The sequence below is a fragment of the Ceratotherium simum genome, chromosome 1 (genome assembly GCF_057802395.1).
Source record: "Ceratotherium simum simum isolate JZ-2026a chromosome 1, ASM5780239v1, whole genome shotgun sequence".
NCBI classification, from domain to species: domain Eukaryota; kingdom Metazoa; phylum Chordata; class Mammalia; order Perissodactyla; family Rhinocerotidae; genus Ceratotherium; species Ceratotherium simum.
In genome coordinates this window covers 22,973,207-22,996,384 of record NC_141900.1, presented here as the reverse complement: position 1 = coordinate 22,996,384, position 23,178 = coordinate 22,973,207, and the positions used below count along the sequence as shown (strand labels likewise).

Genomic DNA, 23,178 nt, shown 5'->3' with positions numbered 1-23,178 from the left:
TTTGCAGAAGAATTAGAAATTTAATTAGCCAAATTTTCTGCCAATATTAGTACATATGTAAAAATTCCCCTTTGAGACAATTAATTTTCAAATACATGGATTAATTGATTCAAACATTTACAATATCTTTTTTTTTTTTTTTGGCGAGGAAGATTGGCCCTGAGCTAATATTTGTGCCCATCTTCCTCTATTTTGTTTGTAGGATGCCGCCACAGCATGGCTTGACGAGTGGTGCATACGTCCACATCTGGGATCTGAACCTACGGACCCCAGGCTGCCGAAGCAGAGTGTGTGAACTTAACCACTACACCACTGGGCTGGCCCCTGATTCAAACATTTAGAGTTCTATTATATGCCAGGCCCTGTGCTAGGCTCTGGGAAGTTAAGATTTGGGCTGCAGGACCTTACAGTCTAATAGACATGCAAATAAATAATTCAACTATAAGAGTCTCATAAGGAGGTATGTATAAAAGGCAGAGGGCCATAGAGGAAGGTGCTCCTGAAACGCACTGGGTGGGGAGAGCACGTAGTCTATAAGACACACGAGAGCATGGCACCTGTTAATTGCTATGGGTCGCTCAGCATGGTCAGAGCCCAAGGGCAAGGGAAGAGGTACTGTGAATTGACAAAACCGGCTACTTAGGTAAGGGTCATTCTTCAGGCAGACTGGACTGACAGACTGGCACTGAGGGAACTGAATTGAGCAGTAGTATATCAGATGTGCACGTGAGAAGGATCCCCGGGTCAGCAATGAGGAAGACGGATTAGAGCGCAGCAAGGCCAGAAGCAGGGAGGCCTGCGAGTTCAGGGTATCAAAAGCTCAAGTGAGAGAGAAGGAGGGCCTGACTCAGGGCAGTATTGATAGGGAAAAGGGGATGCACTGGAAGGTATTTGAGAGGTTGAATTAATGGGCTTGAGGTTTTCTTGGCTGTGAAGAGTGAGAGAGAAGGAGCAATCTATATTAAGTCCCAGGTTTCTGACTAGAAGACTATGTATGATCAGAAGGATCACACTGTTGTGCTTTGTATTCTAGTTATTTTTATATTTCTCTCTACTCTGTGATTGAAGCTGCTCCTAAGTCTCATCTTTGCAGCCTCCTCCTGTCTAGCATGGTGCCCACACTCTCAACATACTCAACATATATGTATCAAACAAACCCACCCACCTCTTCTGAATGCTTTCAATGTCTAATATACTATAAGGTGCAGTCTACACCCAATTCATACTTTCTGGTTGACTGAAGAATTAACCATAACACTGAGACACAACTAATTTCACACCATTCTCTGAACGCTTACCAATGACTCTAAGAATTATATTCAATTTGTTACAGAAATTGAGATTTTAAAAAAATCTTCCTTTTAAAACGGAAAAGCATTACTAAAACTGCAAAGTAGTGATAAAAATATTTTATTAACTTACCTCCAAAGAGTTATTACGAGATCAGATATGCTCAAATTATATTCTTTTTAATTGTTACCAAAAATTATTTAAAAATTTAAATGTTTATTGGTGATATACATTTATTGTAATGATTATGTATTACTATTTTTTAAGCTAACTCAGGCCAAGCAGAAGACTGCTCTGAGAAACACGAAATGAAAAAATTTCCAGGGCCGGCCCCGTGGCTTAGCGGTTAAGTGCACGCACTCCGCTGCTGGCAGCCCGGGTTCGGATCCCGGGCGCACACTGACGCACCACATCTCCGGCCATGCTGAGGCCGCGTCCCACATACAGCAACTAGAAGGCTGTGCAACTATGATGTACAACTATCTACTGGGGCTTTGGGGGGAAAAATAAATAAATAAAATCTTTAAAAAAAAAAAAAGAAAAGAAAAAATTTCCATATTAACATCAATTCTTTTTTGAAATCTATTTTGAGAGGCAAAAATTCTAGGAGGCAAAAATTTCCAAAGATGCCAACCTCTACAAATCTCTAAAATTATTAAAAGTCCTAGAATTTCAAAAGTTATTAAAATTTCAAAACTGAAATGATTTGGATTACTTTCATTAGTGTTGCAATAAGAAGTAAAATGTAAATTGCATGAAGGTGCTCAAATATAATTTGGAAACAGTTTGGATAATCATGAAAACCAAATACAAGGTAGGCTCTACAAAAGACTAAGATACAATGTCTGAACAGCGTATTCTCCACCATATCCATTTCAATTTTATTTTTACCTTTAGCAGTTTAGTAGCCAGTTTTAAAACATTATTCACTAGTGTCAGTTCCTCTTTTTTGTTAGGTTTCTTCTCCATTTTCAAGTAGAGGTTTATCTTTAATAAAAAAACGTAAATAATTAAACATACTTAAAATTATAACAAATATTCATTTTTAAAAGGAATTGAAAAATAGTCTCTAAAATATTAATGGTAGTTCTCTGGTTATTGAAATTATAGGTGATATTAAGAATGTTCTTCATACTTTACTGTATATTCCAAATTTCCTACAATAAACTTCTAGTATTTAATAATAAGAAAATAATAACTGTTATTTAAACTTTTCAAATGTAACTAAAAGCTGAAACAAGCAAGGAAAATTGGATGGCATTATTTACAAGGTAAAACACTTTAGTCCCAGAACCAAATCAGCCAGCAGAATAAATCATAACTGAGTAAAGTCGATCAGTTGGTTTGCTGGCTCCTCTCCCCTTTCCCTGTAACTGAGCCCATTTGATAGGGTTAGTGATTTTTTAAAATGAAACTTTCCCTGACAAAAATACTCAACAAGTTCATTGGCAGTAAGTTTTTTCGAATAATTCCTACAAGATGGTAAGGAAAATATTAAACAAATTCATACAAAATAAAGTTAACCATCAAAATTATTATGCTTTATTATTTCTATTGAATAAAAATTCATACTTATTCAAATATGGCTCTGCTATACTTCAAAGCAAACGTATTCCACTACTGGTTTAAAATCCATCATTTCTATAAATGGAACTTCCTTCTTGTCAAATGAAAATGGGACACAAAAACAGTAGATCAGAGTTCAAATCTGCATCAAGGCAGAAACACTGAAGGAAGGCTCGTGTCCTAGAAAATTATAACACAAATAGTCTTAACCTAATAACACAGCTGCCTGAAAAACTTGATGTAAATGAAAACTTTTAGTTTAATATGTAGATTACAGACATTAATTTATAACATAATAAACATGCATTCTCACCTGTTCAGTAAGTAATATTGAGGTATTGCTATATTTTTTACTTGTTTCTGACCCAAGGGTAACAAATCTTAGGAGAAACAGTGTCAACGAGATGCACCAGATCACCAGTTCCCAATTGTAGTGACAATCAAAGAAGATCTCATGCACATGAAGCAACTAAAAGTGTATGTGAAAAAGGCAACATGAAGAAGCAACATCATTCAATCTCTTTCTAAAAGGAAATAACATTTTAACCTTATACAGATTGATCACGAATGTCGTATTACATTTAAAAAAGATTCCACATTTATTATGAAATATTTCAAGCACATAAAAAAGTATTGAGTATAATGTAATTAAAACCCATGGAGTTTCTACCCACTCTTGTCCGATCTTAATAACTGCAACACTTCTTTCAGATTTTTGAAAAATAAAAGATTAAAGATTCAGATTAAGCCCCTTTAAACTTTTCTTGATCATCATTCCCCTTCTTCCCCAACCCCACCGTAAGGGTAATGAATTTTGTGTTTATCTTTTCCATGCAGTTTTTATAATTTAGCTATATATATATCCTTAAACTGTGCTATTTTATATATATTTTAGAATTTACATAAATGTTATCATATTGCCCACATCATTCTTTAATTTACTTTTTACTTCCTGAACTTTGTTTTCAAGATTTATCCATGTTGAAACACTAAGCTCTAAATTCATTCATTCTAACTCCTACAAGGTATTACAGTAAAAGAATCAACCACACTGTATTGGCCTACTCTACCAATTAACATTTATTTTGTTGCCAATTTTCCTATTACAAACCACGCTGCAATAGACATTCTTTGATGCGTCTCCTTGTGCACATTTGTAAGACTTTCTCTAGGAGTTAGAATCTAGGAGTGAAATCGCTGGGTCCTTGGTTGTTCATATATTCAACTTTATTAGATATCAGTAATTTCTCTCAAACAGTTGTATGAATGTATAGTCTCGGCAGTGTATCAGAGTTCCCTTTGACCTCATTTTTGTCCACATTTGATATTATCCAACTTCTTAACACCTGCCAATCTGATGAGTATAAATTGTTTTCTTATTGTTTTAGTTGTACTTTTCCTGATTACTTAGTGAGGATGAATATGTTTTATATGCTTATTCATCACTTAGTTTCCTCTTCTGCAAGTTACCTTCTTATATCCTATATCCACTTTTTTTCTACTAGGTTGTCTGTTTTTCTTATTGATTGTAGAAGTTATTTATATATTCTGAATAACAATGCTATTTAAATCATATATTTTGCCAATATCTTTCCCCAGACTCTGTTTTGCCATTTTTGGTGTCTTTTGTAGTATTTAAAATTTTAAGGGGAGGGTGGGGGAGAAGAATAATATATGAGAAATTGCATGTGTCAGGCAAAAGTCTAAAATATTTACTATCCGGCCCTTTACAGAGGAAGTTTCCTGATCTCTGGCTTATAGGAACAAAATTGATTTTTTTTTTGGTGAGGAAGATCAGCCCTGAGCAAACATCCATGCCAATCCCTCTCTTTTTGCTGAGGAAGACCGGCCCTGAGCTAACATCTATTGCCCATTCTCCTCCTTTTTTTTTTTTTCCCCCTTTTTCTCCCCAAAGCCCCAGTAGATAGTCGTATGTTATACTTGCACACCCTGCTAGTTGCTGTATGTGGGACGACGCCTCAGCATGGCCCGACAAGTGGTGGGTCGGTGCACGCCTGTGATCCGAACTCGGGCCGCCAGTAGCGGAGCACACACACTTAACCACTAAGCCACAGGGCCGGCCCCCCAAAACTGATTTTTTAATGTTGATTTTGTATCCATTTTTGTTGATCTTGATCTTCGAAAACATGTATCATATTTTTAATAATTTGTAAAAGTCACTTGGATGTTCTATAAAGATAATCATATAGTTTATAATTTTGTTTTCTCCTTTCCAATCTTTACACCATTTATTTCTTTTTCCTGTCTTCACTGGTTAGTACCCTCCATCAAAATGCTGATTAGAAGTGGTAGAGAGGGTACCTGTCTTAGTCCTGATTTTAAATACCCTAAAGTAATATATATCTTATGTATAATGTTTGCTCCAAATTTTTTTTGTGTGTGTGAGGAAGATCAGCCCTGAGCTAACATCCATGCCAATCCTCCTCTTTTTGCTGAGGAAGACTGGCCCTGAGCTGACATCTATTGCCAATCCTCCTCCTTTTTTTCCCTTTCTCTCCCCAAAGCCCCCGTAGATAGTTGTATGTCATAGTTGCACATCCTTCTAGTTGCTGTATGTGGGACACCGCCTCAGCATGGCCAGACAAGCGGTGCATTGGTGCGTGCCCGGGATCCGAATCCGGGCCACCAGTAGTGGAGCGCACGCACTTAACTGCCAGGCCACAGGGCCAGCCCCTCCTCCAAATTTTGAGATATACTTTATCAGGTTAAGGACAGTACTTTCCAGTCATTGTATTATGAATCTCCACTGAAATTTACCAATTTGTTTTCTGCATCTATTTAGATGATCAGATGTTTTCTCTTCCTTTAGTCCACTAAAGGAGCTCAAACTAGATTAATGGATTTTCTAAAGTTGAAAACCTTCGCATTCCAGGGATAAACTATCTTGGTCATGGCTTATTTACTGTTATTAAATTGCTGTCTTCATTTTCCTAGTATTTTGCATCTAAGGTAATAAGGGAAATTAGCTCACAGTTTCCCCTTTTCATACTGTCTCTCTGGTATTGGTATCAAGGTTATATTAGCCACATAAAATGAATTGGAGGAATATTCACTCTTTTTCTGTTTTCTAGATCTTTGTGTAGGATTAGGATTTCCTGTTTATTTGACTATTTGGCAAAATTCATCTGTAAAACCACATGGGTCTAGAGGATTTTTGTTGGTGGCAGATTTTTAAACTACCAAATCAATACTGCTTTATGGTTATAGGTCTCAGGTTTTCAATTACTTTTTGAATCAGTTTTAATAAATTATGCATTTCTACAAAACTGCCCACCTAAGCTTTCAACTTTAATGACATAAAGTAACTCATACTAGTATTCTTAAAAAAATTCTCAACTGTGCCAGTAGTTTACAGTTTAATACTACACTTTTTCTTTTTACACATTTGTTATTTGTAGGTATGTTTTAAAATTGCTAGATGTATGAGTTTCTTTGTTGCTGTCATTATTTTCTACTTGAACTGCATTACAGCTAGACCAGGTGGTCTGTACATTATCAGTTGAGAATTACTTTGCGGCCTCATACATGGTAAAGTTTTATAAACTGTCCTTGTGCCTGAAAAGAATATGTACTCTCCAATTTCAGAACAAAATTTTAACTATCTTGTTTAGATACATATCTTTATTACATTTTTTTGTCTGCTTAATCTATCAATTACTGAAAGAAATGTGTTGAAATCCCCCAAGGTGGTGTTTTGTCAATTTCTCACTAGAGTAATATTGATTTTAGCTGTATACAGATATATTCAAAGTTATATGATTACTTTGGAATTCTTAGATTTTCTTGATAAATTATTCTTTTAATTTTTGTCAGGGGGCCGGCCCCGTGGCATAGCGGTTAAGTGCATGTGCTCCGCTGCTGGTGGCCTGGGTTCGGATCCTGGGCGCGTACAGATGCACCGCTTGTGATGCCATGCTGTGGCAGCGTCCCATATAAAGTGGAGGAAGATGGGCATGGATGTTAGCCCAGGCCCAGTCTTCCTCAGCAAAAAAAGAGGAGGATTGGCATGGATGTTAGCTCAGGGCTGATCTTCCTCACACACACACACACACACACAAAAATAACAATAATAATAATAATTTTTGTCAGGCTTCTCTTTATCCCCAATAATCCTTCTTGGATTACAGTCTATTTCATCTGATATTAATGTAAATTCACCAGCTTTCTCTTGGCTAGTATTTGCCTATGATATCTTTTTCTATCCTTTTACATTCAAAACCTTTCAATGTTATTATGTGTCTTTTGTTATAGCAATAGATAGATTTTATGTTCATAAGAGATGGAATTACTACAGTATGTACTTCAGGAACACTGAAGTTAAACCCTAAGAAAAAACTGAGATGCAATAAGAAATTGTGAGTAAAAAAATCAGTCTTTTCCTTTCGGTTGCTTTTAAGATTTTTCTCTTTGTTTTTGGTGTTCTGCAGTTTCTCTACAATGTGGATTTATTTTTATTGCTGCTTCTTGTTCTTGTTCTGCTTCCTAAATCTGAAAATTAATGTCTTGCATCAATTCAGAAAAACTCTTAGCCATTATTTCTCCAAATATTGCTCTCCCTCTTCTTTCCGTCTGGAATTCCTATTAGATATATGTTGGATCCTCCATCTGTCTCAATCTCCTTTTCATATTTCCATGTCTTTATCTCTGTCCTATATTCCAGGTAATTTCTTCCATCTCCCAGTTCACTAACTACTTTTAGCAGTCTTCAATCTGCTATTTATTATTTGTTGTGTTTTTAATGTCAATGACTATATTTTTCATTTCTCCGAAGTACTGTTTGTGTGTTTTTTCAAATCTATCTGTTTTTTTGTGTGTGTGTGAGGAAGACTGGCCCTAAGCTAACATCCATTGCCAATCTTCCTCTTTTTGCTTGAGGAAGATGAGCCCTGAGCTAACATCTATGCCCATCTTCCTCTATTTTGTATGTGGGACACCACCAGAGTGTGGCTTGATGAGCAGTGCATAGGTCACGCACAGGATCCGAGCCCATGAACCCTGGGCCACCGAAGGGGAGCGTGCGAACTTAACCACTACGCCACCGGGCCGGCCCCTAGAACCACTTTTTATACTAACATTTGACATAAGGGTTACAAGACAAGATCTGTAATGTACATTTGAACCCTGAACCTGTAATAAGGGCACACCTACAGTTAGATATCCTAGGAGAATCCAGGCAGAGTTGGACAAGCTTCCTTATTGTCTTCCTGTGCTGGTGGAGAGACCGTTTTTCTTATTCCACCTTTTCACTGAGACTGCAGGCCCTTGAAGGTTCTGGCCTTATTGTGTAAGCATGTATAAGGAGGCATGCAGGTCAAGGCCTCATCTTCTGTCCTCATGTGGGCATAAAATCTCAAATCTCTAGCATACTAAGATTGACAATGTACCTCACCTCCTTATCCTAGGGCTGCCATAGCATTAACACATATACTTAATTGCTCTGTTTTTTAGTTTTATCTTCATTTTTGGCCTCTTACTATCTTATAAACTCAGGTATGTATGTGATATGTATATAAAAAAGCTCATATATGTATATTAAAAAGCTGTTTTTGCTTTTTTGCCAGCATTGTATGGTATCCTATTTTATTCGTTTTGGTGAGGAAGATGGCTTCTGAGCTAACATCTGTGCCAATCTTCCTCTATTTTGTATGTGGGACACCGCCACAGCATGGCTTGATGAGAGTTGTGCAGGTCCGCGACCAGGATCCAAATCCGCGAACCCTGGGCTGCCGAAGCAGAGTGTGTGAACTTCACCACCACGCCACCAGGCTGGTGCCCATGTATGGTATTTTAAAGCAGAAGAATTTTCAGGTAATCTAGTATGTCATATTACTTGAAATAGAAGTTTAAGTTTTATAGCATAGACTATATCCTGAGATACTTTTGTGCTTCCTGACTAATTTTGGTCAATGAGAATTCTTTTTTAGAACACAAGGCAGTCAAGTCACAGTGATAATTCAGATATAAAATAAAAGAATATTAAATATGAATAAAGCAGAGATTCATGGAAAATAGTCTGAAATAATTTCATAACTAGTCACTCACCAGTTTGTTTTAGGAAATAAAAACCAGGTGAATTGTAGACAAAAACTATTATTTTATGTTCAATTAATAGACATCTGACAATATGCTAGCCACTGTTTGTGACACAGAGACGACTAACATGCATTTGTTTATTCTTCTGAAAGAAAATAAACTGCAAAAAGTCAATTTCAAAACTTGTGTAACGGCTTACTTATATTATTACTTTGATTGTGTATTATTAGAAAGCTTTCTGAAGCTGAATATTTATAGATGTGATTATCTAATTTCCACACAGAACAAGTTAACTCACCTGGGCACAACAGATAAATACAACTGAGATAGTCAACAAGAAAGCAGATGAAACTATGACATCAACTGATCGCTGAGGACCTCGACGCTGGGGAAAAAAAGGGAAAACACTTTTAAATATACTTACTAATTAGCAGCTAATTCCATGCTTTCAATTAAGGTGTTGATCCATCACTGCAGCTTGATCGTAACTTACAATGTTGAAAATATACCTAATTTGTCAGATGAATTTTAATTGTAAAGTGTTACTATTTCCTAAGGATTTGCAACACAGTGAAAATGGTAAATATATAGCATAGAATTTTTAGCATAACTTCCAAATATTTCATTTTGTCAAACACTAATCATTCATTCAACAAATGTTTCTTGAGCACCTGCTCAGAAGGAGGCATTATGCTAGGTGCTGGAAATAAGGCAGAGGAAAAAACAGGCATGGGCCCTACCTTCACAGGAATGAGTAAGGAGTCAAACATCAAGCTCCTCATAACAGATAGATATGATGAGTTGTGATGAGTGCTACGAAGGGAAGGTATAGGATGCTCTGAGAAAACTGGCAGGGAGTTTGGCGCAAATATCACTCCCTTAGGGAGATCTTCCCAGGCCCACACTCCTAACTCCCCAAAAAAAGATTGTGTAGGCCTAGGAAGATCTCCCTAAGGAAGTGATATTTACACCAAACTAAGGTGCAGGGGATGGGCCGGCCCCGTGGCTTAGCGGTTGAGTGCGTGTGCTCCGCTGCTGGCGGCCCGGGTTCAGATCCTGGGCGCGCACCGACGCACCGCTTCTCCGGCCATGCTGAGGCCGCATCCCACATACAGCAACTAGAAGGATGTGCAGCTATGACATACAACTATCTACTGGGGCTTTGGAGGGAAAAAATAAATAAATAAAATCTTTAAAAAAAAAAAAAAGGTGCAGGGGACGATGGTACATGGCAGGGTTCTCGGCAGAAGAAAGAGCATGTGCAAGAGCATGCAACAGTAATGATCATGGTGCATTCAAAGATCTGAAGCAGTCTAGTGTGGCTGGAATGTAGGGAGGAAAGTGTTCCAAAATGAGACAAGACACGGGCTATCTGCAGGAGCTAGGTCACGAAGGGCATCATAAGCCCTGTTAAGATTTTGTTCTTTATCCTAAGAGCCATGGAGAACTTCCAAAAAGTTTTAAAAATTATGTGGTCAAATCTACATTCCTAAAAGATCTCTGGTGGCAGACTGAAGAAAATATTGGAAGGAGGAAATATGAATGCTGGAAGGCTAGTTAAGATGCAACTGCAGTAGCCCAATGCATAAGATGAAGGATGGTTTCAATTAGGGTGGTGGAAATGGCAACAAAGAGAAGTAAATGGATTCAAGATATATTTTGGAAGCAGAAAGGGTGGGAATTGGTGATAAACCAGATGTTGCAAATGCAAGAGAGGGAAGTAAATACCAAGAATAATTCTTAGGTCTGGGGTTACATGTTTCCCTCACTGAAGTGTAAGCTTTTAAGGGTAGGAACTTTTATCTCCTCAACAGTGGATGGCACATGGTTAACATTAAATAAATGTCTACTGAATAAAATAATCAATGTACAAAAGAATGCAATACCTACTTAGAGTTGACAGTGAGGGGAAATTTGGAGTGGCTTCTCACTAAGCCACACAACAAAGATCATATTCATCCCTTCATACAACAGAAACGTCACAGTGAGAAAAAATAATCTATGCCAATTTGCAGCATTTCCCAATGGAGACTGAGTTAATTGAATTTAACAACTTAAATAAATAAACAGAATGAAGAATTTTTTAAGTTAAAGGGTAGGGGCTGCGGCCCTGTGGCTTAGCGGTTAAGTGTGCGCACTCCACTGCTGGCGGCCCAGGTTCGGATTCTGGGTGCGCACCGAAGCACTGCTTCTCCGGCCATGCTGAGGCCGTGTCCCACATACAGCAACTAGAAGAATGTGCAGCTATGACATACAACTATCTACCGGGGCTTTGGGGGAAAAAATAAATTAATTAAAAAAAAAAAGGGTAGGGGCTGGCCTAGTGGCATAGTGGTTAAGTTCGTGCGCTCCGCTTCGGTGGCCCAGGGTTCGCAGGTTCAGATCCCAGGCACGGACCTACGCACCACTTATCCAGCCATGCTGTGGCAGGCGTCCCATATATAAAAAACTAGAGGAAGATGGGCATGGATGTTAGCCCAGGGCCAATCTTCCTCAGCAAAAAGAAGAGGATTGGCAACGGATGTTAGCTCAGGGCTAATCTTCCTCACCAAAAAAAAAAAAAATCTAAAGCGTAGACAAATATAGTCATGCGTCACTTAACAACAGGGATATGTTCTGAGAAATGCATCGTTGGGCGATCTCGTCATTATGCAAACATCATAGAGGATACTTACACAAACCTAGATGGTATAGCCTACTACACACCTAGGCTCTATGGTACTAATTTTATGGGACCACTGTCATATAAATTCAGTCTATCATCGACTGAAACGTCGTTATGTGGTGCATGACCGTAGTGCTAACTTTTTTTCACTTCTTTCATTGTTATTTCAAAATAAAAAGCATTAAAAATCTAGGTATGTCAGAGGATATTTGGTCTTTGGTCAACTTGATTAAGACATAATTATTCTACACATAATGAAATTCACTGCTACTTAATGCAACAAAGAAATAATTCTCAGAAGTGTCTTCCTAAAACTAATTCAGATGTTTCCTATTTCCCTCCTGAGTTTTTTTATCTTACTTCCAGAATTAGGTAAGTTATTTAAAAAGATTAAAGGAAAAGAAAGGCATGAAAAGAATGGCTTAGAATTACAACCTAATATTTTTAAATAGACACAAGGCTACTTCAGTGAGACAACTCATTGATTACAGATTATTTTTTTAAATTCTTTTTTAAGCAGTGGGCTCCCTCTGCTGGGTTGTGATAACCATTCTAGGTAGCAATAAAATTTTTAATTTAGTTTTTGAATGAGTAGAAGTTGGTGAGATTTATGAACAAAGACAAATTTAAGACAATCTGATCTTGAATCATCTACTTAAAATACATTTAAGCCTTTTAGACTTCAGCTGTTTTACTGTCAAGGACCAGTTACACAATTATTTTGGATTTCTGCATATGGATCAAAAAGAACACCAAGTATGGTCACATAGCACCACCACGTGAGTACAGATGTGACTATACATCTAGACACACATACATATTGACAAAGAAACTGGAACTACAAGAGGGAGCCAGTACATTAAGAGTACTTTTATAACTACGGTTCTACCTTAAGATAGGATCGGAGAGAGAGCCACATTTTTATATTCTGCACTTTCTTCAACCGGAAATGAGGAACCTCAGATTTTCGAGCCCTCCTTGCTGATGTTAAATGTCCAAAGAGTTTTGCAAAAAGTAATCGCTAAAAAAGATTAAGACAAGGATTAATATCCAAGTAGATTACCACAGAAAAACAAAAATCAACAAAATATGGATTGTTGTGATTTTATTTGGTTAAGTACTAAAAAAACAAAACAGGAAAATAATTAGCAGGTCAAAATGATTTAATGAAATACTAAAATACTTCAGGAATACTTGGACTATTATGAAAAAGATAAAATATTCTCTATCCATAAGTCTATATTATACCCACCTGTTTATAAGTTCTTTCTGCTACACAGAGCAAGAAAAAGAAAATCCACACAAGAGACACACGAACCACAAAACTTATTATAACCATAGAAAGAACTATGATGTCTTCATTAGAGCCAAACGCAATCACATAAAGTTCTGAAGCAGAATGTGCTGTGAGTTGTTCCAAGTCTGTAGCTTGGGAGAGGCGGAAAACAAACGGAGTTAAACCCAGGATTAGGGAGATTGCATTTCCAAAAATCTGGTATCCTATTCCTGGTATATGGCTGTTCACCTTTATAGGGAGAGAGGAAAAAAGAAAAAAAAACTTACACAAATTTTATCTACAGTAAAATGAATTCCTATTAAGCATTATTTTATTTATAGCAATATGAAATCATTTTGTTAAAATATATTAGTTTTACTATATGAATAATGAAATTTAAATTTACTTAAAGTTTGAAAGCCTGTTACATGTAAAATCTAAGTCACTATTTCGTCAGTTTTTAAAAACAGTTCATTATCAGATCTCTAATTCACTAAGTAGATGAAAGGAAAACTCAGTCTTACTCAGATCTTGAAAAAAATTCTATGTATTATTTCAAAAGTTTGAAATATTTACAAATACTGCAATATTAAAAAAAAAGAGATCTCATATCCACTTAAATCCAGTTCGTTAAAGGAAAAATCTAGGGCCGGCCCCGTAGCTTAGCAGTTAAGTGCTCACGCTCCACTACTGGTGGCCCGGGTTCGGATCCCGGGCGTGCACTGATGCACCGCTTTTCCGGCCATGCTGAGGCCGCGTCTCACATACAGCAACTAGAAGGATGTGCAACTACAACATACAACTATCCACTGGGGCTTTGGGGAAAAAAAGGAGGAGGATTGGCAATAGATGTTAGCTCAGAGCCGGTCTTCCTCAGCAAAAAGAGGAGGATTAGCATGGATGTTAGCTCAGGGCTGATCTTCCTCACAAAAAACAAAAAAAAAAAAAAGGAAAAATCTAGAATTATACTTGATAACGTGTTTTTCTTCAAAGAGCTCAATGTACACATGGATGTCTCCTTAAACTCTAAAATCATTTTAGAAGAGAGAGTATGTTAAAGGGGGAAAATACTAAACAAGAGAGGGGGGAAAAGGGTGGAGGAAGTATAAAAAAGGAAATCAGAAATAATGTGAAAACACAAGATTGGAAGAACTGGGAGGGATCTCACATATCAGCTAGCTACCTGTCTATGGTCATATTATACATTATGTAAACGGCTGCTAGTTCACAGACAGTGAAGCTACAGAGCACCAACTAGACCCGAGTCTCCAGAGACCCCTTGTCGACAGGTCTTCATTGCTCACATTGAGATATGTAATAGGAAGTAGATCAATTTCTAGACCCAGTTATTTTAGTTCCTGTCTTACATAAAATGTGCACAACAGTTATAGCATAATAACGCACGAGAAATTTAGAACTGCAAGTTAAATCATGCCAAGTTGTCCAGAGGAATCAGGTAAAATTTAAAAAGTAGTAATGATCTGATAAACACAATTTAATAGAAACTGAAATTAAAATCCATAGTATTTGTACTGTACTTCTTCAAACTACTCAAGATTTTTACCACTAGCTGCATTACTTCCAAATATTTTAAGTAGGCAAGCAAGTACCAATACAAATTTTCTAGTCTGAATTTTTTTAACGTTTTGGGTACTAATAAATACATGAACCAGGAGGAATGATACAGAAAAATAAGTCTTCATCAACATTTTTATATATCTAGCAGCTCCTCAATTTGATTGATCCACTGAAAGCAAAAGAAAGGATAACATAAAGAAAGAAAATTTTAGATTATATCATGTATTCTTGGTCAGAAGAGTGAAAACACTACAAAATGAGAGTGGTGTGGTTGGTGACAAATCACTGTTTCAATCACAGATGGAGCCAAATACAAATAACTTTTTTTCAGGTTGAAGAAATGAGGTGATTTAAGTTATAAATATAATATTTCAGTAATTATTTAACATATTAATAATAACTGTCTTATCTTTGAATTAAAAGAATAAAATTTAAAAACTCACTCTGTTCATTATCATTCCACTGATTTCAAGTACAGACATGTCTGCTTTCTTACAGTCGTTGCCTTCCCACACTATAGCACTTATTTTTTCTAATCCTGGGTGGGAACTATGGAGCCAGGGCAAATGACTCTATAAAAAACAAATATAAATTGGTGAATACATTTATCACATGTCATAAATAAAACATATATTTGTGTATATAAAATTGTGTGTCTATATACCTCTATACACACACAATTTTAACTACACTAAAAAATAGAAATTGGTGATGCATTTACCAAATATTTTATAAATATAACATATATATATCTGTGCATAGCTGTATCTGTGCAAACACAATTTCAATGACACTAAAATTCTATCTTTAAGTTAGTTAGCATACACATTGAACAGATGGCATAATAAATTACACAGTTATAAAAATGTGTAAGTTAACTTTAACAGATATTAGGCAACTTATTATTCAAAAATACTCTAAAATATGTCAGTAAAAGCATTTAGTTGTCAATCTGTCTACACAGCTACTAATATACTAATGTTCAGAGACAAATGAAATTCAAATTGTTCGTATTACTGATTGTCCATTCAATACAAAAGAACACGACAGCTGAGATTTGAACCTCTCTGAAAGACTAAATAATGATATAATCTCATCCTGAAAGAGACTCTTCCTCACACACCTACCCTTAATATTTGATTTAGTTACTTTTCTGATATTTTAATCTAGCATTTCTCCAAAGGATCAATTTAACTTTTTTTTTCCTCAGAGCAAATATTGCACACTGAAGCACACAGAGCTAGAAGTACTCTCCCAAGTAGAATAAAGTATCTCTCAGTGGTACAAGGGATAGAAAAAGGTAAAAAGAACAATTGAACGCCTTAATACAAAGGATCAGATGTTTAACTTTGTTTGTTTGTTTTTTGTTTTAGATCTATAATTAAAGAAATAAAACTTCAAAGTAGGATAGATGTGGGTTAAAGACAGTAACAAAACTAATGAAACACTAATCTTTATATTATCAGATATTGATAGGAGAAGTAACACTAAAAGATGAGGTCCAGAATGGGATGAATTTGTTTATTTACATTACAGTATTTCTAACTTACTTTTATAACATATTTCATTAAAATAACTTCTAACAATGAACAGAAGAATGTACTCTAGTTATATTTATTCTTTGGAGGACAAAAATGTGATTAAAATATGGTAAAGATGTTTCTGTAAACTTAAGGAATACAGTATTTTCCTCTAGGGGGAGGAAAGTTGCATTGATTCGTTTTGATTAAAGGTATAAAATAATAATTCAATATGGGAAATTATTATTATTCTGCCCTCATACATTAATTTTTTTATGCAAAGCTATTTGTGCCAGGCCTACTATTAACAGAATAAAAACTGATAAATAATTACAGGCAAACTATAATGCCAGTAGTCATGCTACTGGCAAAGCTCTTTTACATTTAGTTATTTGACTATGAAGGTTTCCTCTAAAAATTTATCTTTTCCAAAGATATAGTATTTTAATATACATTAACCTTTATACTATACACTTCACTATTGGAGAGGCTTAAGAGCTATGAGATACTAGTTATTAACTATCCACTTAATGCTTCAAATGATGTTTCATAATTTATTCCCAAACAAAATATTCCAGTTTGGAATAGAAATAATTTGCACCAAAATATGTATCAAAATTTCCCTGAAAATTTAATAATTATGAAACATAATGGAACTAAAAAGCTAGGAACAAGTACGAGAAGCTGAATGGAAAGAGTTTTAAGCCTGAGAGGCAAAAGATTTCAACCACTGATTTTCAGGCTTCTTTTTTTAAACTCTCAGTCTGTACCAGTGAATTAAAGGGCTTTCCAATTCCCTTTCCAATTCCCATCCAGGGACAGAAATAGGAAATCAAGCTCTTCACTCTCCTTCCCAAAGTACTCATTTTGCCTAGCTACCTTCCTAGTTACTCTATTTAGCATTTGATATCATTTTCCTATTTCTAGAGAGCCAAAGGGCAAAAAGGAAGGGAGCAACTAGAAACTGGCGGATTTAAATGAGTTAATAAAAGAACTTTATATCTGTGTGTCAAATGCACTCCGAAAAACAGTCTTGCTAAAACATGTGCTGCTTGCAGTGTACAGAGAGCATTACATGAAACACTTATAAAAAGTGGGAAATGTTTTCATGGAAAACATCAGAGCAAATAATTTGATTTTATAATTTTTTCACATAGGTTCTTCTTAGTATGTTTTTCCAACTAAAATTTGGAACTCTTTTAATGATTGTTCTTTATCCTCACTCAAAACCTCAACTGCTCTGCTCCTTGTTCATTCAAAACTGCCTGAAAACCTTAACTGGTGGCATGTTTTATTTCAAATAAATTCACCATGACAACCGCTTTATTGGAGTTTCCACCTGTGGGAACTGCAGCCATTAAAATCTGGCTTTACCTACTGAAAAACGAATTTCACTTGAATATGATTTTATATTTTATTATAATTCAGCCATGACTAGAGCAGAAATATTTTCTCCCATAGAAATGTTTCAGTTACTATTTACAAAAAAAATAAAACAAACAATAAAACAAAACAAAACTACAAATTTGGTAACATCCTGACTAGAACACAGATTCAAATGCTCTAGAGGAGGGATTTTCAGTCTTTATGGTGGGCAGAAAGGGGTCCTCCAAACCTAATACAGACCTTAATCAAATAAGAAAAATACTGGTAGCTTTTCATCACAGGAAGCTAACTTCCATTGCACAGCTACTAGTAAAACTGAAAACATGAGCTTATTTTTCAGAAGGCTGAGAATAAGGAATGTGTGTAAAATCAAGTCTTTAATCCAAAAACAAAACCAATGTAAGCCTACGATACTATACTTAGAAATATAGAACCCTAAAAAAATTTTATCTTACCGAAAAAGAAGAGTGATAGACTTAGGGCCAATTTACTCTGTATAGCATTCATTAAAAACAATTTTTTAATCATTTAAGAAAGGCCTAATTGGCATGTTTTGAAAAAATTTTATTTTGTTTCATCCATTCACTCAACTAAGGTTTATGTACCAAGCACCATGTGATACAACAACGGGCAGAAGAACTCAGGGTCCCTGCTTCCATGCCGCCCATGGTGTCACTGGGAAAACAGCTCACAGGCATCTTCCTAAACCTCAATTCCAGTTATTATCCTTAGTGACTCAGTTGAATATGCAGATGACTCATTCAACACCCTATTCTCATGGACTGTTCCTTTTTTTTTTTTCACTTCTTAAATTTCAGGGAACTTCAGCTATACCCTGGACCTTGTCACCTGGACCTTGTCACCCCTGGACCTTGTCACCCTGGACCTTGTCATGCCCTGGACCTTGTCACCCCCTGGACCTTGTCACCACACTGAATTGCTCTACGTCTGAAAGGAATCTTCAACCACAACTTCTCATCTTACCAGGTCTCTCAAACCTTCCATTCTAAAACACTTGTTTCCTTGAACACACCTCTCCTTCAATCTATCAGTTCCTTCTTGGTTTTATCTACCACTCAATCCAACATGTCTAGACTCTTGCCATATCCATTATTTTAATCAGCATATCAAACCCTCTTTTGTCTCTTAAATAGCAACTATTTATTGAGCACCTATACTGTATGACTTTGGCCACATTATTTAATTCTGAGCCTCAATATTCTCATCTATAAAATAAAAAATAAACTACATTGCCATAGGTTGTGAGGATTACATGAGATAATGCATCTAGATTACTTTGCACAGTGCCTGGCATATAGTAAATGTTTATTAAATGTTTGCTATTATTATGATTATTACAACTATATTCCAGAGAATATCACACAACTGTGTGATATTCTACACATTTGCAACTACAAATTCACGGTTTCAGGTTCCAGCTGGATCCTCAACAATGTGGCGGTGTGACTCTTCATTTTAATGTGTTTACTGTCTTGAATACATGCATACACATACCCTCGCTCCACTGTCTCCATTTCGCACCAACGATAACTTCAACCTTCACCGTCATCCACAAGCCCCCTATCCTATCACCTCACTTCTTATTGGACAGACCCCCTGGCCTCCTGCACTTCACAGAGTAGAGACCATCAGGCAGTAACTCTCTCATTGTCTGACTTGCTTCCCCCACTCTTCCTCCTTCTATCTCAGCAGAGGGTGTGTTCTTCTTCTTGTCGAAGACTAAGCTTCCTAATGACACTTCCCCTCCAGAATCCTAAGAAACCTCACTCCTCAACTTTTTCTCCTGTACCTCTTCAATTCTTCCCTACTGGTTTTCTCCTATGTACATATGTGCTCGAATATCTCACATCTTGGGAGGCGGGGACCAAAATAGTCCTTCAACTCCAATTTCCGCATCTAACTACTACTTCACTTTGTCCACACTTGCACTGCCATGCTTCTTAAACCTCAGTCTTCATTCTCACTCCTCAACCCCCTGTAGCAAAACTTCTTTCCCCTGACACTTTTCCTGTAGCTGAAGCCAAAATTAATGGATATATTTTTTAATTCAAACATTCCCATCAGATAGAGAATACTTGGCTTTATCATATTTTAACTTTCCCCTCTACATGCTCCAGATATTTTAATAAAAAAAAATATTACAGGTAAAATTGAAACTCACTTTGTACCCTTCCCTGCTCTTATTCCCATCTTTTATTCCCCAGATCTATTACCCTAAATTTGGTGTTTATTATTCCCTTGAATGTTTTTATACTCTTACTGCAACTGCTTTTATCCATAAGTAATATATAATATAGCCTTGCATATTTTAAAACTTTATATAAATCGTATATTGTATGTATAATTCTGCAACTTGCTTTTTTCATTCAAAATTATATTCACAAGATTTACTCCTTTTGATATATGTAGCTGAGTTTATTCAATTTCACTGCTGTATATTGCTTTATCATATGCCACGATTTATTAATTCTACTATTTTTGGCTATTACATTATTTTCAATTTTTCACCATTATACACAATGCAATGAACACTTTTTAATGTCTCCTTGTACCCATCATCCAAAGTTTCCTTAGAGTGAGATGAAAGAGTCCTAGAGTATGAAGACCTTCAATTTTACTATATAACGACAAACTGCTCTCCAAAGTAGTTGTATAGATTTATATTAACATCAGCATTGAATAAGAGTTCTTTCTTTACATTCTTGCCAACATTGAAATTTATCAGATTTTTACATTTTTGATAATCTGAACAATATGAAATGCTATCTCATTGTTCTAATTTATATTTCCCTGAATACTAACAAGGCTGACCATTTTTACTTATTATATATTAGCCATCTAGGTGAGTTGCCTGTTCACATATTTGTCCATTTTTCTACTGAGTCATTTGTCTTTTACTTACTCATCTGTAGGAGTTCTTTATGGGCTTTGTAATAGTAATACTTTTGATAGTTAATGCATTGGAAATATCTTCTCCTAGTCTGTGGCTGGTCTTTTAACAATGTTTATGGCTTAATTTATAGCCCAAAGTTTTAAATTTTAAGACATTCAAATTTATCAATCCCCTCAATTTTGATGTTTGTGCTTTTTCTATCTTGTTTAAAAAACTCTTCTCTTACCTAAAGTAATAAAGATTTTTCTTCTATATTTTCTTCTACATATTTTCAAGTTTTGCTTCTTCACATTTAGGAACTATCTGGAACAAATTTTTGCATATGGACAATTATTTGATCCACAACCATACAGTGCACAGTCCATCCTTTCTCCACTGATGTGTAATACCACACATGTCATATATTAGGGATCCATATAAGCATGCATCTATTTCTGGGTTTTCTATTCTGTCCCACTGGTCTATTTGCTTATACACTGTCTTAGTCTGTTTGGGTTGCTATGACAAAATACCATAGACTGGATGGCTTAGAAACAACAGAAATCTATTTCTCACAGTTCTGGAGGCTGGGAAGACCAAGATCAAGGTGTCAGCAGATTTGGTGTCTGGTGAGATCCCACTTCCTAGTCACAGACTGCCCTCTTTTTGCTGTAACCTCACATGGCAGAAGGGGCAAGGGAGCTCTCTAGCGCCTCTTTTATAGGGGCACAAATCCTATTCATGAAGGCTCCACCCCCACGACCTAATCACTTTCATCTCCTAATCCTATCACAGTGGGGATTAGGTTTCAACATACAAATTTGGGGGCGGGGAGGGGGACACAAACATTCAGTCTATAGCATATACCTATACCATACTATCTTAATTACTATACTTTTAAAGTAAATTTTTATATCCCGAAGAGAAAGTCTCCCTGCTGTTCTTCAAAATTGTTTTTGCTATTCTTGACATCTTGCTCTTTAATGTGGACTTTAAATCAGTCTAATCTAACCAAACCAGTCAGACAAACAAAAAAACATGCTGGTTAGATTTTGATAGAAAAAGCAGTGATAATGGGTATCTCTGTCTTGTTCCTGCCTTTAACAGAAATGCTCCTAACATTTCATCATTAAACATGATAGGTGTTTAGAAGGTTCTTTGATGGCTACACTTTATCAGATTAAGAAAGTTCCCTTCTATCTCTAGTTTTCTAAGCGTATACTTGTTGATTTTACCATTAGGATTTGATGAGGAGTTGGATAAGAGACAGAAGGTGAGAAAGAGTGAGGATTTTAAATGACCACCAGGTTCTGGACTGGTGAGTAGATGGATGGAGATGTCATTCACTAAGATTTTGAGTGCTGTAAGAAAAACAGATTTATGAAGGAAGATGAGGTGTTTGGTTAAATCTGAGGTACTGGTGGGATATTCAAATGAAGATATCCTATAGACTTGTGCTGTCCAATATGGTACCCTACTCACATATGGCTATTGAGCACTTGAAATGTGGCTAGTCCAAATGAGATGTGCTATAAGTGTTCACAATAGATTTTGAAGACTTGGTATAAAAAAATGTAAAATATTTCATTAGTATTTGTCATGTTATTTATATGTTAAAGTGATAATATTTTGGATATATTGGGTTAAATAAAGCATAGTGAGATTAACTTTATCTTTTTAAATGTTTTTAATGAGGCTACTAGAAAACTTAAAAATTACATACGTGACTCTCATTTTATTTCTGTTGGATAGCATTACTATAGACACGTGGAGATACAAATCTGATATTCATGAGATGTAGATTTGTGAATTACAATCTTACTGGTGGAGTTAAGGTCACAGGTGTAGATGAATCTGACCATGAAGTATGCTGACTAAGAAAAGGACAATGCATCTAAAACACAATTTGACCTTCAAAACTCTATTTACCAACAACTTCTCAGGAACATATGTTTGTAAGATGAGAGATACAACCATAATATAAATACTGAGATTCTGTGTTCCAATGAAGCCAGACCATAGCTCACATAAAAAGAAAAAAAAATTACAGGAATATTATTTCAATTGAATGTAAGCTTTTTCTTCATGTCTGTAAAATTTGTACATACATTCAAAGGAGCTGGACTGATAGCCCCATATAATCCAACACTGTAAACCAACCTGATGAAAAGGGTCGTCTCTATATTCTTTTTTCACACATGGATTAATTTGAGGATTTTCCACATCTGTCTCACTGGTACAAGATGATCGGCATTCTGCACAATGTAACAAGTCTTCCCATAATATATCTTCTGTTTCAGATTCTGGCCTTGTGCTCTCAGAATCCTGTCTGGAACTTGAACAGCGAGAGCTGCAACTAGTACCCGACTTAGGGGCATCCTGAAATCAAGATATTCTTTGAAATTAATACAATTTATGTACCCTTTCCAACTCTAAGGATTCTATCAGAACCATATATTGCTACTTTTTCCTAAAACAACAAATACACTGTCAAATGACAGTGAAATAGATAGTAAAACATTAAAAATACATATTAGTTTTTAAGGAGTAACAAAATTTCCTCACATCAAAATTTACTGGATTTCACATCTCAGCTCAAGTGTTACTTTGCATGCAAAAGTTGTGCCTGTTTTCTCTTAAATTTTATACAAAGTCCAGAATCCAGGGAGGCAGAGACTAGCCTAAGTTCATATGGACTACATAATCAGTGAATATTAACCCATTTTATGTGATGTGTTTAATAGAGTTATTTTCTTACTCTAGTCTTCTTTAGCAACAACAGATTTCATGTATATACTGTTTTTGTTTTTCAAACAGAAATTCAATAAACTGACATAAAATTAAATAATCTATACCAGGAAGAAAATTGCCAACTCATGTTTTTGAGATAATCTATGGTATAAAAGTGAAAAGCTAAAAGGCACAAGTTAAATAATTTCTAGTCAATTCA

The 23,178-nt window shown here is 35.8% G+C and overlaps 1 protein-coding gene across 5 annotated transcripts in view; it reads right to left on the bottom strand.

The window, feature by feature from the left end:
- The window catches only part of PHTF2 (putative homeodomain transcription factor 2), a 132,311-nt gene that overhangs the window by 3,680 nt on the left and 105,453 nt on the right, over positions 1 to 23,178 (bottom strand). For 4 of the 5 annotated variants that reach the window (XM_004439327.3, XM_087443421.1, XM_087443554.1 and 1 more), the window contains 7 exons: positions 22,389 to 22,607; positions 14,873 to 15,001; positions 12,828 to 13,100; positions 12,465 to 12,596; positions 9,209 to 9,295; positions 3,170 to 3,325; positions 2,182 to 2,277 (listed from right to left, as the gene is read on the bottom strand). In XM_004439327.3, the coding sequence (XP_004439384.1) occupies positions 2,182 to 2,277; positions 3,170 to 3,325; positions 9,209 to 9,295; positions 12,465 to 12,596; positions 12,828 to 13,100; positions 14,873 to 15,001; positions 22,389 to 22,607 (1,092 nt within the window). The remainder of the gene's footprint in view (positions 1 to 2,181; positions 2,278 to 3,169; positions 3,326 to 9,208; positions 9,296 to 12,464; positions 12,597 to 12,827; positions 13,101 to 14,872; positions 15,002 to 22,388; positions 22,608 to 23,178) is intronic. The other variant, XM_087443683.1, reaches the window with a different exon arrangement.